At 30.8% G+C, this 19,383-nt stretch overlaps 1 protein-coding gene across 1 annotated transcript in view; it reads right to left on the bottom strand.

Moving 5' to 3' along the window:
• LOC145286399 (uncharacterized) overlaps window positions 1–19,383 on the bottom strand; it is a 682,462-nt gene that overhangs the window by 406,030 nt on the left and 257,049 nt on the right. Inside the window, exon 8 of the mRNA XM_080135324.1 lies at window positions 19,197–19,310. Coding sequence (XP_079991450.1) covers window positions 19,197–19,310 — 114 coding nt within the window. The remainder of the gene's footprint in view (window positions 1–19,196; window positions 19,311–19,383) is intronic.

Here is a 19,383-nt window from a genome sequence, read left to right as displayed (position 1 = left end):
TGCAAAATATTCGATATCATTTACATCTTCTATTGAATATTTGAAATATTTCTTACGACAATATCAAATGTTTAACCATTTGAGAATACACTTTATTTAAACATATATACAAAAACAAACTCAAACACATACGCCAATATAACACCCAATAAATGCAGTATGCATTGCACACATCCTATTTGATATTATTCAAATAGAAGTTCATTAAATTATCAATAATGCAATACTATATCTAATAACGACATATTAAAACATCAATCAATAATATTAATAGTAAACAAAAAACGAAATAGAGAAAATAGAAAGATAACTGTTACGGGCTATCAATATAATACAAATTAATTGATTAGCAAGCTCCTTAGATTAGCTTTGCTCTGAAAACACCACGAAAACATTTCCTCGTCTCTCAATTCTATTTAAATATTTTGCTCGATATACATGTATATTTTATATAATTAAAAAATAATATATGAATGCCATCCTTAATTGGCCCCCAATCAAGACAATAAAATATGTCTATAGGCTAGACACAGAAATTAAATCATAGTGAATCTAGAAAATAAAAGAAATGAGGATTCGTGATGAAAAGTGACATTAAATTATTTGAAATAAGTATTGATCATTCAAATTTACTTAACATAAAATAATAATTCTGCGTTCTGATTATTGTTAATATCACTGACGTCATCAATTAGTTGCCTTAAGATTACTATTTTATTTATTGGTTTATCAGTTACTTGATTTATTCATTATATATTAATCTGTTAATCAATTTAAAAACTGTTTATATTAGCAATTTTTAAGTTCATTCTTACGACGATTTCAAAGCATCTACGTAGTAAGGTGTCGAAACCACCAATCTTACATTTTTATCTTCGAAGACACCGTTATGGATTAAAATTTGTTTTTCTGTGACTTGAAGATGTCCACGTTTCAAATAAACATAAAGTGTTGAGACAACAACAGTTTTATAAATGTGAATGTTGCTATCCGATACGCATATCATTCTACAGACAATGACAGAGTTACCAAAGGCATTATATGCATTAGCGTACCACGTGATGGTTTCATCACTTATCAGTGCTTGTGAGTGGACTACATAGTCAAAATATGTGAATGGTTTGGCATACTTTAAGTTTTTGCCATCCACTGTTATACTGGAGATTTTTGAACCTGAGGAGAATGCTTGACGTTTTAACCTGCTTTAGTGTAGGCATTTGTTGATGCAATACTTCAGTTTTGTTTATACTGTTCTCAGTTTCCGAGCGCCTTCCAAAGATGTTGCAACTATGTCAGAATTACTTACAAACAGAGGATCACAAATGATACTCGATCGAAGCTAGGTTTTCGCGTTGAGTCCTTAATGGTTGAAGAACCCACCACTTGTGCAAAATTGGAATTTGACACCAATCGATTACTAGAGATGTATTTAAGTGGAACAGAGAAAAATGCAAAAGAATCGGACCCATAAAGGAACCCTATTTTGTGCGATTGGAAGCATCAAACGCTTTAGAAACTGCAGTAAAACATCACAGCACTCTTATACCCTCATAAAACGATACAATTATAACGAGCATGGTGACTAAAATACCTATTTCCATTACCACTTTTCAACAGGCACCTCTATTGAGGGTAATTAAGCGTATTCTCAAATAAAACAGATATTATGTACGAATAATTTTTAGTTCTATCGCTTTTCTGGATAACGGGCGAAGGAAAAAGATGACGTGAATCACTTCCCGACTTGCTCGAAACATTAGGATTCTGGGTAAATTTCCTACTAGACTTTAAATATTCTATTTAGAAAAAAGGCATTCTAAGTTTTTTCTTTCAATGGAATCACCTTGAATGATCACAAATATTTTCACTGGCCTTATTTGTGAAAATATCCCCGTGAAAGCACATTTGAAATCCATGTGTACGGTTTGATGTTTCCAAAATGTTTGGAAGAGGTCCAAATGCTTCTTTATTAGTTTTTCTTCCCCATTATATTTAAAACATCCGAGGAAATCTCTTTTTAATCCAATGTAGTGCCAGAAGATGTTGCTTGCTGACAATATTTATTATTCATTTCAATAAAACATGAGATATAACTGAAAAATTGCCGATATAGCCTGCTAATCTATTTAAAATATAAAGATTAGAACGTATTCCAAATCTTTAGTCTTACAAGTTTTTTTGTCTGTTGGGTTGTCCCATCATCAGCCGATAACACCTGGGCGTTCCCACTTACCCTCGCTCCATATTTCATTCCTACAACATTCACAGAAGAATTGTGCATCTTTTTTTTGTCCGCTACCTTTTGGAATTCCGCTGGGTGACCAAACCAAACAAAGTTTTACGTGTGACAGATAATTTCTTGTCATTGTATGAATTATACACTTGTTAAGTATATCATGACTGATTGATGTTTTCACCTCTTCAGCTATATTATCGAACCAATTTTGATTTTTACCAATAGCAAGCCCGAGTACTTCAATCGACGACGCATGGATCATATTCGAAAGACTTTTGCACGAATTTTACATACCGTATGCTATATCAAGTAGATCTAGTGATTCCTGAGCTCTTCCTGATTTCTAGTTTTTGCAAAGGTATGACGTTATTGAGATTTGGCATTGTGGATCTTCGGAGTTTCTTTCAACCAGACAAAAAAAAATCCCCACATCAGAGAAGAGCATGACCGAAAAAAAAGCAAATTCAATGAAATAAACGATATATATATATATATATATATATATATATATATATATATATATATAATTATTTTTTACTATAATAATTAAATACCTACAGACACTAGTGTTTCATCCTTTCGGGATTCTTCAGTGCAGGGTGTCACGATTACTACCAGTCGAACGATTCGAACCCCGCGACACGAGACATCTCTGGCTCGATTAGCGGAGGCCGTATCCATTCGGCTACCATTAATCATGTGAAATAGCGTTGAATTTTAAACATTTTAATTTAAATGTTCATTACGTCAGACAGACAGTGATCAAATCGTTATACGATGATCTACGCATAAGAGCTAAATTGACCGACTTTTTAATTCAACAGAAAGTGCTCAACGATAAGAAACGTATTTCTTAAAGGGGCTGTCATAATTATTTTTTTACTATAATAATTAAATACCTATAGACACTAGTGTTTCATCCTTTCGGGATTCTTCAGTGCAGGGTGTCACGATTACTACCAGTCGAACGATTCGAACCCCGCGACACGAGACATCTCTGGCTCGATTAGCGGAGGCCATATCCATTCGGCTACCATTAATCATGTGAAATAGCGTTGAATTTTAAACATTTTAATTTAAATGTTCATTACGTCAGACAGACAGTGATGAAATCGTTATACGATGATCTACGCATAAGAGCTAAATTGACCGACTTTTAATTCAACAGAAAGTGCTCAACGATAAGAAACGTATTTCTTAAAGGGGCTGTCATAATTATTTTTTTACTATAATAATTAAATACCTACAGACACTAGTGTTTCATCCTTTCGGGATTCTTCAGTGCAGGGTGTCACGATTACTACCAGTCGAACGATTCGAACCCCGCGACACGAGACATATATAAGTTTCGTGGTTTAATTTTAAATTCTGAAGAAAAAAAAACATATAGAGGCATATATTCGATTTAAGAATTTATTGCTTGACAAAGGAATATATAGGAAGCGTTAATTTAAATTTCCTTAATCTATGGATTTTCAACAATGGCTCATACCATCAGAAGAAATGAAATGCAATTAGCAAAATGTTCATCTGCGAATGGACGCTATTTTGCTTTTCAGTACAATTATTGAAAATACTATTTGTGTGGTTGTGGATAATTATATGGAGAAAATTATACAGAAAGAGAAGTTGATACAACCTGGGTAGTCTATTATCGGAGGGAGTCCAATGTTATTCGGGGTTACAAATCCGGGTGGGCAGAAAATCGGCCCATGGGAGAAAATGATATTCCCATATAGCGAAAGCTATATTCAAGTAATATCGATCAGAATTTTCATCTGCATTCTATCAGTATCTTATCTTGCTTATAAACAAAACATTCTCAAACAAGGAACACACGAAAATGTATGTTCTTTCTTTAATGTATCTTCAATAGATAGACTATAATTTCAGAGGAAATGGTTTAAGCAAAATAGTCATGAATAAACAAAATTTTGATTCTAAAGAAACACAGAAACGCACATAATTTTAAGGTAATTTAACGGAAATATTGGATAAAATAAGAAATAGGATATGTATTCCAGGTACATATGTTTATATTTCATACTTGTTATGATTCCATTATAGAAGGTAAAATCGAATATTATCGAATCCAGCACCTAGAATAAAAGGCTATTAGTTAGTCCGTCAAAAAAAATCCATGGTAACATTTAATTGGAATTAATTAGCAAAAAACAGACAGCATACTTATAAGGATTAATAAACTAATTTACATTAAGATTAAGTGGATGTAAATCAGATGAAAAATATTAGATGATGAGAGTCGAAACAAATAAAAAAGCTTTCATAAAACACAGCAGACTTTTTCTGTTTTCTTTACGATATCAATGAAATTACAACAACAATTATAATTCAGTTTTATACAATATTATGCAAAGAATTATAGAAAGGGAGAAATACAGAAATATAGAGAGATGAGAAATACAATGGAGCAAAGCGGAAGGTCTTATTAATGAAAATATGGCATATGTGGGGAAAAATGTTTGAAATAATATTATGAGTGAAAAGAAAGTGTCAATCTGGCCGCTAAATAGGAGTACATTTTTACATGCGTTGCTAAAAGTAAAATTATTTTATTCATAATGACTAATTTGCTGAATTAATAGATTAGCCATGCATTAAAAATCTATGGATTTAGGAGAGAACCTTTAAATTTCAGGTCTCCCCTGTTTCAAATAATATTTTTTTTGTTAAAAAATCTATATGTTAAGTGCACAAAATTTAATCATGAATCCTACAATTCTTACTTTCTCTACCTTATATATTGATCTATTTTATTTGGATAGATATTTCCTTCCAACAATTTGTTAGACCGCAAGATTAATTAATCTGTGATTTAGCTCATCTCATATAGCTCATCTCATATGTAAAACATCATACTTCAATGTAACCCCCCTAAAAAAAAATATGAGGAAGATACTTTAATTAACCATATTAAAAAACGTTTGAATTTAAGATTTTTCTTTTAGATTTTTGATGGATAGAAAATGTTACAATTCATTCAATTTTCACCTTCAACTACAATTTTTGTTCACCAACACACACACACATACACACACACACACACACACACATATATATATATACATATATATATATATATATACATAATGAACTGTTGTTTGCTTGGTTTATTGTATTAAAAAAACGTTTGAGTTTACGATTTTTCTTTTAGACTTCCTAGTTTAGATTTTCGATGTTACAATTTATTCAATTTTCACCTTCAACTACAATTTTTGCACACCTACACACACACACACGCACGCACACACACACACACACACACATATATATATATATATATATATATATATATATATATATATAATGAAATGTTTGCTTGGTTTATTGTGTGAGTGTAAAAGTAAAGAAGGTAAAGAATGGAATATCGGTATTGAGGAAGTATAGTGCTTTTGAGCTAATGGGGATTATAAGGTGATGTAAAATGATACAAAAAAAATGAATGTCCTCTTGACAATAACTGCATTCATAAAAATGTAGTTTATTCATGCACCCTAACTGAGCTATCATCTAGATACCTCAAAACCAGCACTATTAATATTTCAAAATCTCAAATTATAATGAACTTGATCATCGTTTCCTAACAATAAGCGCACAAAAGAACAACACTAACAATATAAATAGCAACATTTCTTCGCCAACCAATTTCTTTGAAAATAACACTGAAAACTTATTTCGTAAAAATATTCCAAACAATCTTGTCTCACACTAGACATAATAAATTTGGAACAATTAATACCAGTAATAATAGCCACATTGCACCAAAACATACACACATATCAGTTTCACTTTCACTTTCATAAAGGTAAGGATATTCAATTTTACATCATCTTTTATTAGCAATAGTCCAAAGAGTAATCAGGTAACGTCTTTACCTCACATAAAAAAAATAACTACTTATACAATATTCGTTTTTCGATATAATATTTAAATCCAAATCCGCGGCTCAAAAATGTGTAATCTTTGCTCATCTGAGGCAGTTAGGATAATTACACCACCTTAATCTGAGAATATAATTAATACAATGACTGAGCTAATTTTCCAATGCAAACATGAGGCAAAATTTAAGTATTCCAAATTTGAATTTACTTAACCTCAATTGAAATTCAGAGTGCCTGATAACATGCCTCCTTTTTTCTACATAACTTATATATGTATGCAATATATATATATATATATATATATATATATATATATGTATGCAATATATACATATATATTATTTGATATAATAGGTTCATATAATATATATATATACATTGTTTTTTTAATTAAAATAAGAATCTAATACTTATATTTAATTTAGTAGCACAGTTACTAAGTTTACAACTATATTTCATTTTAATTAACCACTTTGGTTAAATGTTAATTACTACTTTTTCTAAAAAGTTATTATTATTAATATTATTATTATTATTATTATTATTATTATTATTATTATTATTATTATTTGCATTATGTTTTTTGTTTTTTTTATTTTATTATCTTTATTTTTACTTACATAATTACCTTTGCTATCTAAGTCTTTCAGATTACCACCATTACTACCATTATAACTATTAATATAAGTATTATCATTATTTTTATTATTATTATTATTATTATTATTATTATTATTATTATTATTATTATTATTATTATTAGATCACAAGAAGATTTAAAACTGGTCCTCACAAATCTGTCTTTGAAAACAGCCTTTGGTGTTCCCTGGAAGCTGAGGGAAACAAGTTCCCCCAGTTTTCCGTACTCTCCATCTTTATCGATAACATTTGCAAATAAATTTGCATTATCGCCATAGCTGCTTGCCATTGATATATCATTGGCAGTCGCTATCCGGCGGAGGCCTGGTCAGTTTCTCGGGTGTTCCTTCTCTCATTTACTCTCCTTGTTTATTTGGTTTTACTCTTTTTTTGGGGGGGAGGAGGATAGTGATAAAGCAATGGAAGGATGAGCATGTGATTAGTTTTAAGAACTTATAGATATGCTACTTCGGTGTTCTTGGTTCTATGAAATTGTGACGTGGGCGTCTTGAGGGAGCGAACTGCTCCCCATTGGGGAGGTTGAGAGCCCCCTGGGACCTGAAGAAGACCGGGTAAATATGCTAAGAATGTCTAATTGAATCCCCGACTACAGCAGGTATCAGAAATACTTGAATAAACATATATATATATATATATATATATATATATATATATATATATATATATATATATATATATATATATTGTTTTATTCTCAAAGCCAGATATATATTTTATGGTTTGAAAGCAATATGACAGGAAATGTTAGAATAAGGGGCAATTACATTCGTCTGGCCTGAATAACACCGGCCAAGATGTTCTGAGTTCTAGGCAAGGAAATTGACAAGGGTCGACCTCCGAGGTCGTGTGAAATTGATTTCATTTTGGTCTCAGATTTACAAAACTTTAGACTATGGCTGAACTGCACACACGCAACTTAGATCTGGAAATCCCCAGGAAACGGATTGCTGATTGGTTGGGTGGATCGTTCACCCCAACCCACGGCCTTACTCTAAAAGCAAATACCCGCTCAAAAACAGACAGATTTTTCGCCCAAATCTCGAGACAACTGACCCCACCCAGAGAGATTTGTGAACTTAAAATTTGTTAAGAACTGAACTTTATATATATATATATATATATATATATATATATATATATATATATATATATATATATATATATATAAAGAACTGTCAGTGTTGTGAAATTAATTTTTAGTAGATAGAACCCTGATTCGTCTGTTTTCTGTCTGGTGCATGAAAGCTTCGCTTTTTGCATTCAGCAAAATTCTACATGGAGGCGTTTAGAATTCAATGTGGAGGTCTCCGGACGACTAGACATCACAAGCCACAGTTTTCGAAGGAAGTCCGAGGTCAGGTGCTTGACAAGGGGAACCGGCCAAAGTGTTTCATGTTTTGCCTTTGCAGCCGTTTGTATGGTCCGCGGTGTTACTCCTGTTTGTGAGTTTCAAGATTCAAGAGTTTCTCTTAATATCACTGGTTTTCAAAGAAATTTCGCAAGCACAAAAAACACCCGCTTTACCTAATTTGGGGGTGCTGAAATCAAATTTGCAATCTATTTTTTTCTCACCACCTCTAGTTTTTTAGAAATCCATAGTATTTTGTGCATATATAGTACATTAAACCGTACAAGAATCCAGGGTTAATTTTAATAATGTGACACTTCTCGCTTAGCATTATATTATATATACGACGGTTCTAGGTTCAATCCTTGGCTTGAGAGAGACCCCTCTGCGCTATTTGCATTTTAAAAAATATAGATATAACAAATATTGACCTAATGGGTCACGCGTGGTATGATTTTTTTTAGAGATTAGAATATTACAAGCTGTTTTATTTTATAATTTAACAATCTTAATGATACCATAATTACTCAATATATGTCAACCTATGTCACGGTAACATATTGAGTGGGTTTCTAACAGTATTTTGTATAATTTTTTAGTTTTAACTCATTTTCCTAAACTTAACGTATTCAACAGAGATCTCGCCGCCATTTTTCTTTTTCAAATACATCGATAAACACTATGATTTTCAAACCGAATAAACATGTCAAATAAAAACACTAAAAAAAATTACCCAGTTAAGTAGAAAAGTAACTTATCTTGCCTTTGATAACATTTATTTGTTATATATTTGTTTTTCTGACAACTTTTTCGAATCTATGTGTATAGTAAAACAAACCCGATTTAATAATAATAATAATAATAATAATAATAAAATAAGGATATTTTTTAAATAAACTCCCGGGCAACACCGTGTATGCACAACTAATCTAAAATAACCTTAAGGATTTAATTTATTTTAGTGTAAAGATGTCATTTTAAAAAGTTTTGTGTGCGTGTGTGTGTGTGTGTGACTGTAAAATTTGTTCCCAGGTCTTAGTGCTGCTAAGCTCAAAGAGCACATCATTGTTGGACCTCAGATCCGAGAAGTGCTGATTTTGAGGAGCTTCTTAACTTAAAAGAAATGAACTGAGAGCATGGGGAGCATTCAAGTCGGTCTGTAGTAGATTCCTTGGTAACACACGTGTACCAGATTACCAAGCCTGTGTTTCGAAATTGATAAATTCTTATGAAGATATGGAGTTCCCAATGCCGCTCAAGATTAATTTTCTCCATTCTCACTTCAACGTCTTCCCACCAAACCTTGGAGCAGTGAGTGAAGACATTACGAATATGGAGAGCAACTATCAGGGCAAATGGAACAATGACATGATGGGAGCCTTCTGTTGGATAGTTTTGCGTGACACTCCAGAGGTAAAATACACCATATCTTTTAAGAACACACACTTTTGAGTGTCTGTAGTATTTTGAATTGTGTTATTGTGTCATTCAATAAGTGTTCTTTATATATCCTGATGAAACTCTTAAACTAGTCACATATATTTTCTGTTTATACTAAAATCAGACTATTTATAAGCAAGACACCTAGAGGGGATAGAATAAAACTATTTATTAATTTGAATTCAGCACACCCAAATTAACAAAAAGCAACTATCCCCATTCTTGCCTCAGACCAAAAATTTAGTTTTGTAAACCAGTCTATTTCAGCTGTTTTCATAATTGTTGTTCGTTGTATTTTTCAGACATTCCTTTGATTCCAAATTTTCCATTCTTTTTAAAAGGTTTTCGGGAGTGTCCCTAGTGTTCCTACTATTATATGCATTATGTTGATTTGCTTCATCTTCCATATCCCTTTCAGCTCTCTGGCTTGCTCTTTGTATTTGTTCAGTTTCTCCTTTTCTTTGATATTCACCCTGTCATTAGCTGGAGCAGCAAAGTCTACGATTTCACAGGACTTTTTTTCTTGTTAATTATTACGACATCCAGTCGTCTTGCTTGAATGGGTTTATCAGTGTGTATGTCCAAGTCCCATAGGACTTTGTGATTCTCGTTTTCAAGTACCGTTTCCAGCTTATGTTTGTACCATTTGTCTGTGCGTTCGGGATGCAGTTGCATAATTCCCAGTGTGCCACTCTTCCCACTTGGTTCTGTTTGTCTGTGTATTCACTTTTAGACCAGTTTGCTGCATTCACATTTTTCTCGTCTCATCCTTTATTTCTCTGTGTTCTGTTTTGTGGATTTTTTCAGTGCCTCTCGCTGCCATGATTATCCTTTCCGTGATTTGCGTTATGTATTTGTCTATGTTTTTTTTTGTCACGCGCACAGACTTCTATACAAAATTGTCCCTTTACGGTTTCTCTCTTTTTCACGTAGAGTCGGTCAACATCGTCCGTCGAGTGTAGTGCATTGCGCATGGTCATGAGTTTCCTGGTCTTCTGATCGAGCTGCCTCAATTCTTCTTTAGTCCACCCTATGAACGGTCCAGAGTATCTTACTAGTAATACTACCCATATATTTATGCCTTTTATTAGGTTTCTGCTATATAATTTGACATCAAGAAGTTTTCTTTTTCTTCTGCGGTATTCCTTTCCAATTCTTTCTTTCATTTCTGTTGCTTTGATGGTGTCTGCTTCCAGAACTCCCAAGTATTTATAGACGTCTAGTCCCCTCGTGCCATCATCTCCATTTGCTTGGGCAGTTCCATGCGTTCTGTCATCTCTTCTTTTCCCTTTCTTATAACAAGTAACACGCATTTGGATATCCTGGCTGCAGATCCTGGAAGTATTTATTAATGTCTCTAGTTCATTTTTTGTCCGTGCGAAAAGTTTCAGTAGTAGTAGTAGTATTATTATTATTATTATTATTATTATTATTATTATTATTATTATTACTACTACTACTACTACTACTACTACTACTACTACTACTACTATTATTATTATTATTATTATTATTATTATTATTATTATTTGTTGAATTGATGGTTGGTTATTTAATTTTTTTGCATTTCTGCGAACACAGTACAACCTAAAAGACCAAAATTTTCTTTTATGAACGGTTACTGGATTTATAGCACTTGACATATAGCCCATTGGACCTATAATTCTGGATATTTTGTTTCTTAAAAGTAGTTCTCTTTCGCTTTTCAGATAACAATGAGGGAGTCATTAGCGTTGCTAAAATTTTATTCTGGTTTGTTTGTTTTTTCCATTTGTTTCATGTCTATATAATTTTTAACTGTTTTTCTTACAATTTATTAACATATGCCATGAATTGTTATCGCTTCATATAGCAAAGTTTAGCTTTACTACAATCATATTTGCTAATTTCTTACTATCCTCTAATGAGAAGAATAGCAAGAGACTATTTTTTTGAAACTCCGCGGAATAAGGACTTTGAAAATTTACAGTTTAAAATTCTTTTATTTTCCCATATGATAAGCTCTGCTTTCTATTGTGTCTATTTCTTGTTTGTTTGTTTATTTTTGGTTGGAATCAATTCATTAATATATAAATATTGATACATAAATATTAATACATAATTATGTATATATATATATATATATATATATATAATTATGTATTAATATATTAATGTTTGCCAGATATAATCAGAGGTAAACCTCAATTAATATGTATATATATATATATATATATATATATATATATATATATTAATTGAGGTTTACCTCTGATTATATCTGGTAAACATTTTCTCCACTGTATTATATATATATATATATATATATATATATATATATATATATATATATATATAGCGAGAGAGAAAGAGAGAAAGAGATGATATGTATAGATGATTATACACTCTTAAATTTGCAGGATTTTTATCATGATAATATTTCCCGTTTATAATTTCCGTGTTTTTCGCCCTTCTACATACCATTTGCATTCGTTGTAATAGTCACTTTATATTTTACATGCGTGCCACTGTATGGTTAACAATGCGTCATAGCTTAAGTGTAATGACACTTGAAGCACATTTTATCCTTGCAACACAACTGTTTCCTTGGTCAATCGTGAGGAGATTTCATCGAACAATATAAATTCAGCTAGCTCATGATTTATGGTGAGTGGATACACGAGGATAAACTAATCGGAGCTGGAAAACCAAATGATTAAATGTTCTGCAGACTTTGGCATCGAAAGGTTTTTGTCAGCTCAGCAGTCCGCTTCGTGAGATTCTCTTGAAGCGTGATGAAGTCTAAGTCGATCGCATTCGATCCTCGTACAATTTATTATTTTTGGAAAGGAAATAAAAAGGAAGGTCATGCTTGAGTGGTAAACCGTTATTGTGTATAAAAATAAATTCAAATAATAAATTTTAATATTTGCTTGATTATTTACATAAAGCCACTGACATAAACTACATAAAAACAAAACCCCATAAAAAAGCTAAAATATAACACGGTTAAGACACTACTATAGGGTCCAAATACTAGCGATAGCAGGAGAAGTTACTCTTTTGTAAATAAACGCCTGTAAATTGTATATTTTACTTTTCAGTTTTTAATTTCCGTTTTCGCTCCTTCTCACTTTTACCTACCTGAAGATGATTTCTGGACGAATCGAAAGCGCTCGTGACAGTAACAATTACAGAACCTTCATTACAATTTTCGTTTTCGATATAAAAAAAAAAAAGATTATACGGAAAATCGAAAAAATAAGAAAAAAGAATCATAACGCAAAGCATCTCGGTTGCATTTATAATGTTTGCTTGAATATATATATATATATATATATATATATATATATATATATATATATATATATATATATATATATATATATTGGAAAGAGTTAAAATTGTGAATTGAGAAAATGCTTACGTTAGCAGATATGACGTTATGTATATATAGCATCATTATGTTTCCCACGGGCGTAATAGAATATTGCATAAACACACTCAGAATTCACCTGCAACTCTGCTAGAATTCTACTTTCGCAATAGAGTTTTCCACGATTTTCGTTCCTGGCACAGCATTTCCATAACGTCTGTTCACGACCCGCGTAAAATATGTGTCAGTTATATTCTTTGATTCAACAAAAAGCTTATGTATTGACTATGGGTTCAATAAGTCTTTCTATATAATTTAATGGCCTGATAACGTACATCTTAAACTTGTAACATGTTTAATTCTTTTATGACCTTGCGTATGATATATATGAGTAAAACTACGTAAATTAGAATTTTAGTTAGTTGAAAAGGTAATGATACTATGATTTTCTTCAAACATGAAAACTTATGAACTGCAATTATTTAGTTACCACTAATATTTTTTTACATTTTATAAACTTGATTATTATCCATAGTGCTTTAAAAAAAGTATATTTCTAATAAGAAACGAACGCCTCCATTCTCGGAGACAGATAACGGCATAATGAATGTAAACAGTAAAAAGTTGCAATCTTTTTTTTTTACATGGAAGTCACCACTTATCAAGACCCGGAAGCCATTCGGGGATAAGGGTTACTGCGTGTACAGTAATCAATGGGATAGTATCGTAGTTATCGTTAGTATTGGAGATTTGATAAAGTGTCTTACTTAAGGGGGCGCTGTCAGGAATTTATTTATGTTGGACTTGAAGACATCAAAGTTGTAGTCAGGGGAGAAACAGTTTCCGCAAGGTGGGCAGTGTCGATCGCAGGTAACCACATTTTTTTTATCGCTCACACGTACAGACACGGCTGCCAGTGCATATCTCGAAAACTTTATATCTCTAAAACTACTTGTCTTTGAACTTTGAAAAAAATAATTGGGATGTTCTTATTCAGCATAGTCGAAAACCTAGAACAGTCGTCATTTTAAAGGAAATTGTGGAGGTGGACCAAATGTGAAAATAAAATAAATAAAAATATAAACCACAATGAAAAAAAATCAAAATTGTTTAAGCTATGAATTTGTTAGTGTACGTATTTTTGGGGGGAGGGTCGTTCTTTTTTTAATGACTTCCGTTCGTTCGCTATAGGCCAACGGTTGTCATCGATAAATAAGGATTGTAAAGATTATAGAATTTTAAGAGTAGGTTGTCTAGTCGTTTAGTTGATGACTACGTTCGCCCGGAAAAATAGGATTTAAACTGCACAAATGCCAGTTAATCTGTATACTTAGATGTATAAAAATGAAAAAAAAACATAAGGAAATATTAACCCTTAAACCTCGACTGAGATAATATAGATCAACAACTAAAGAAAGGAAGAAAGACTATTCGTGTGTTTATGTAGGGTTTAGTTTAAGCAGAGAAGCAAAACACGTAAACAGGGTAAAAGATTCATTCGTCATTGTTATATGTCGGCAATTAAATGTCTAATAACTGAAATGGATGTTGTGAGAAAGAATGTATGTCTTAGCGACGCCTTATTGTAAAGTTCTATAATGTTCATTTGAATGATTTAATTCCGGAATAAAGAAGTAGCAGACATCAATCAGAGACAGCAGATTTCGCAAGGGAGACTTTAGTATTTTTTATTTTAATTCTACCACGGGAAAGTTAATAATGCGTCTGTGTTTCTATTAACCAGTTATGTCGGAATAGAATCTGCGGAATGTGTAGATTTCCGTCCAGTGTCCATTGGTGGCGGTCGTAAGGCTTACTATTTAGAGGGAGGAGTGGGTAACCCTTCCTCTGAAGATGTTGCAATTGTGAGGATGTTGCTCTTAGGATGTAATGCAGTATTTTAATATAACGATTGAATGTGCATAAAATGGTGTTATAAAGTGACAAAAGAAAGTAGCTAATAGCGGAGATGTATTACATTTTTATGTAGCATCTGTTTTACAGACCTTCGATACTTAGGTATAGAGGGGAATTCATGAAGTCATTTTATTATATATGGAGATATGTGTGTTTATCATATAGTTGGACATTTTTTTTTTACTTTTTCGTACTTTCTCTTGCTTCCTTTTCTATTTCACCTATTACTTCTAATTGTGCTTATATTTCATAGGTTTTCTTTCACATTTCTTCTCTTCCTTCTACAAGCATAAGTATATGTTTTAACGTTTTTTTAATTTCATTTAACACATTAGCAATGTTGTGGAGCGATAGACAGAATTTGGATTATAGCGAAAATAGAGCCTCCATATTTGTTTTATTTTTCTGTTAGGAATAATAATAATAATAATAATAATAATAATAATAATAATAATAATAATAATAATAATAATAATGAAACTAAGATTTCTATTATAAAACACCCATCATTAACAAAAATGCAAATAGTAAAATATATATATATTAATCGATATTCTTATGGATTTTTATTTCCCTAAATAGAACTCGTGCTATGTCAGTCGATGTCAGGCTAAACATAATTAACGACCTGTCATTTACGGACATGCTCATTTTTATGTCACGTGCACATCTTAAACTATCGAGAAGATAAAAAAGAAATGAATCGCTTGAATTAAAGTGAGATATTTTTTTTATTTCCTATGAAATCTGCTTGTCAACTCAACAGACGTGATATTTGCTTTTCTTTTCATTCATAACACCTCCATTTTCTTCAGATTTGTTTCACAATTGCTCTCCTCCTTTTCTTCATCTTTAATGCTTAAGTAAAACTGATTGTTTGTTTTTCCTCAAGATAAAATTACTATTTGCTGTTTTCCCGGCATTTTTACTCGTTCTTACGTTCGCGTGTTATTTTTAACAAACAAAATCTATTCTTTACAGTTTTCTTATCCAAGAAATGAAGTGTTTTATTTTACATTTTATAGCAATACAATTCGCAGTCTGTTGCTTTCGATGAAGTTTTAAAAATATAACACTTTCACAATTACAACAAAATCACATCAGATAAACAGTAGACCTCAACAAAAATCATTTAAAACAAATATATATATATATATATATATATATGTTTTTAGTGAACACACATTTTTTATGTATTATTAGCTAAATTATATACGACTAGAGCAATTAATTTTAGTGTTATTGATGCAATATAAAAATTGTAAACAACTAGGAAGGTGCATAAACATTGTAAACAACTAGGAAGTTACATATTTCTAACAGTAAATATACATAGTTATAAATAGAGTTATATAAGTATTTTGTATGTATTATTAGCTAAATTATATACGACTAGAGCAATTAATTTTAGTGTTATTGATGCAATATAAAAATTGTAAACAACTAGGAAGGTACATAAACATTGTAAACAACTAGGAAGATACATAAACATTGTAAACAACTAGGAAGGTACATGTTTCTAACAGTAAATATACATAGTTATAAATAGAGTTATATAAGTATTTTGTATGTATTATTAGCTAAATTATGTACGACTAGAGCAATTAATTTTAGTATTATTGATGCAATATAAACATTGTAAACAACTAGGAAGGTACATATTTCTAACAGTAAATATACATAGTTATAAATAGAGTTATATAAGTATTTTGTATGTATTATTAGCTAAATTATATACGACTAGAGCAATTAATTTTAGTGTTATTGATGCAATATAAAAATTGTAAACAACTAGGAAGGTACATAAACATTGTAAACAACTAGGAAGTTACATATTTCTAACAGTAAATATACATAGTTATAAATAGAGTTATATAAGTATTTTGTATGTATTATTAGCTAAATTATATACGACTAGAGCAATTAATTTTAGTGTTATTGATGCAATATAAAAATTGTAAACAACTAGGAAGGTACATAAACATTGTAAACAACTAGGAAGTTACATATTTCTAACAGTAAATATACATAGTTATAAATAGAGTTATATAAGTATTTTGTATGTATTATTAGCTAAATTATATACGACTAGAGCAATTAATTTTAGTGTTATTGATGCAATATAAAAATTGTAAACAACTAGGAAGGTACATAAACATTGTAAACAACTAGGAAGATACATAAACATTGTAAACAACTAGGAAGGTACATGTTTCTAACAGTAAATATACATAGTTATAAATAGAGTTATATAAGTATTTTGTATGTATTATTAGCTAAATTATGTACGACTAGAGCAATTAATTTTAGTATTATTGATGCAATATAAACATTGTAAACAACTAGGAAGGTACATATTTCTAACAGTAAATATACATAGTTATAAATAGAGTTATATAAGTATTTTGTATGTATTATTAGCTAAATTATGTACGACTAGAGCAATTAATTTTAGTATTATTGATGCAATATAAACATTGTAAACAACTAGAAAGGTACATATTTCTAACAGTAAATATACATAGTTATAAATAGAGTTATATAAGTATCTATTTAAGGTGTGATTGAAAAAATATTTTCGTATATTAAACGGCATATTTTGTCTTTAGTACAGCCTTGTATATATGTGCAATGCATCGAGGAAATAACATTAGTTTAATACTACTTAAGTTAACTAGGTGTTTGATATAAAAAGATGATAGCTTAATACTCTGATCTCATCAAACATTACTGAAACATATCTTTCTAGTTATACATGTACGACTCACGTTGTAACCATTATTCGATAGATGTTTTTTATACATAACAATGAACGAGTGTTTAGCTCATTTGGACATAAAATTAGAATTTCACGCAACACTATGCAAATCTCAACTGTAACCAAAAGAATCGTCAATATCAAGCAAACACAATATAACAACAGTACATAACGAGGGGAAATGAACATTTTTTCTAAAATCCGCAACAGAAACAACTATTAAGAGACCGCCCCACAAATCAGCGCCGTTTATGTTCAATATATGCAGAACTTTTATAAATAAATTCAAAAGCTATGTAAGCAATACAGGATTTGAACAATTTCATGGGGAATTATTTCCTCACAAGCATCTTATACGAGGGAACACGACACAAAAACATGGCGACAAAGTATATGTCAATAGTAATTGTCTGTATTTTTGTATGTCAATAATTCTGTTATAGCGTGGAAATGTATACAACGTTGATAAACATGCTCCATTAAAAGTAAGATTTTAAAACACGACAGTACGTGGCTATAAAAACATGAGATTCGATTGAGATATTGAAAAGTCCATTATAATTAATCACCTTTCCAAAAAAAGGAAAATCATCAAGCTAAATCAGACCAAATAAAAATGCAAAACAAATAGGAATAGCTGATAGTAAAAGATTAAATATAAACAGCAATTATTTTCTGCTACAATGACCTCCTGAATAAATGTAGTGTATAAGCCAATACGCTAACATATCATTAATCATACGTAATAGATTAGAATGCGATTAGAATAAAGTCTAACGCCGCACAATGCGCAGTATTTTTTCGCTTTAATTGTCGAGTACGTACTTTGACAGGAATTATTGGCGAGAAGTAAATCGATGGATTTGCTTAGCCATAATATATATATATATATATATATATATATATATATATATATATATATATATGTGTGTGTGTGTGTGTGTGTGTGTGTGTGTGTATGTGTGTGTGTATAAGCAATATTTTTGCACCAACCGAATATAATAATGGATTCACTAGACCTTTTAAACCAGTTCTCTAAACGTTCGTGTATATCCAAATCCTGTTTAAATATAAAAGCAAATGCACCGGTATAGAAAGGAAAATCACCCGGTGAAATTTAACTGATTTATTTATTTGACATTTGCTTATAATCAGTCAATATATACTTGGCTTGCAATTTATTGTCTAAATGGCGTTTTCCTCAAATGCTCTTTAATTTCCTTTTGATAGAGTTCTGTACCGAAATCATTGTAATAATCTTAGATGAAAAAATCATTGTAATAATCTTAGATGAAAAAAAAAGTTCGTATATACAATACATATTCTCTTTCTTCACAATCTATGCATAATAATTTTTGAAAGCTTTAATTAATTTAGTAATCAACATTTAATAAAAATGAAAATTGTTACAATAAGACGAAAACTAATAACTAAAATGATTAAAATCCCCTCCAAAATCTCGGAAAATATTGCATCGGCGATATATATATCATCTAAGTTATAAGAATTATCCATGTATATTAAACAATAAATTACATCGTCAAAAATATTTAACAACTATTATACATAAATATATTTACCGTTTTATCTTGTGATGCTGACAAAAGCAGATCCGAACGGCATACAAGTACCCACACTGGTCCTTGATGAGAATTAAGTGTTCGTAAAAGACTTCCAAGCTGAATATTCCAGATCTGAAAAATTTTAAATGCATCACAAGATTATGTTAATTTATACTATTGTCTAGCATTTATGTGTTGTCATCAA

Source organism: Euprymna scolopes, chromosome 10 (assembly GCF_053919585.1).
Source record: "Euprymna scolopes isolate OS-2025 chromosome 10, ASM5391958v1, whole genome shotgun sequence".
Classification (NCBI taxonomy): Eukaryota; Metazoa; Mollusca; class Cephalopoda; order Sepiida; family Sepiolidae; genus Euprymna; species Euprymna scolopes.
The sequence above is the reverse complement of the archived record's forward strand: the minus strand, read 5'-3'. Positions and strand labels throughout refer to the sequence as shown.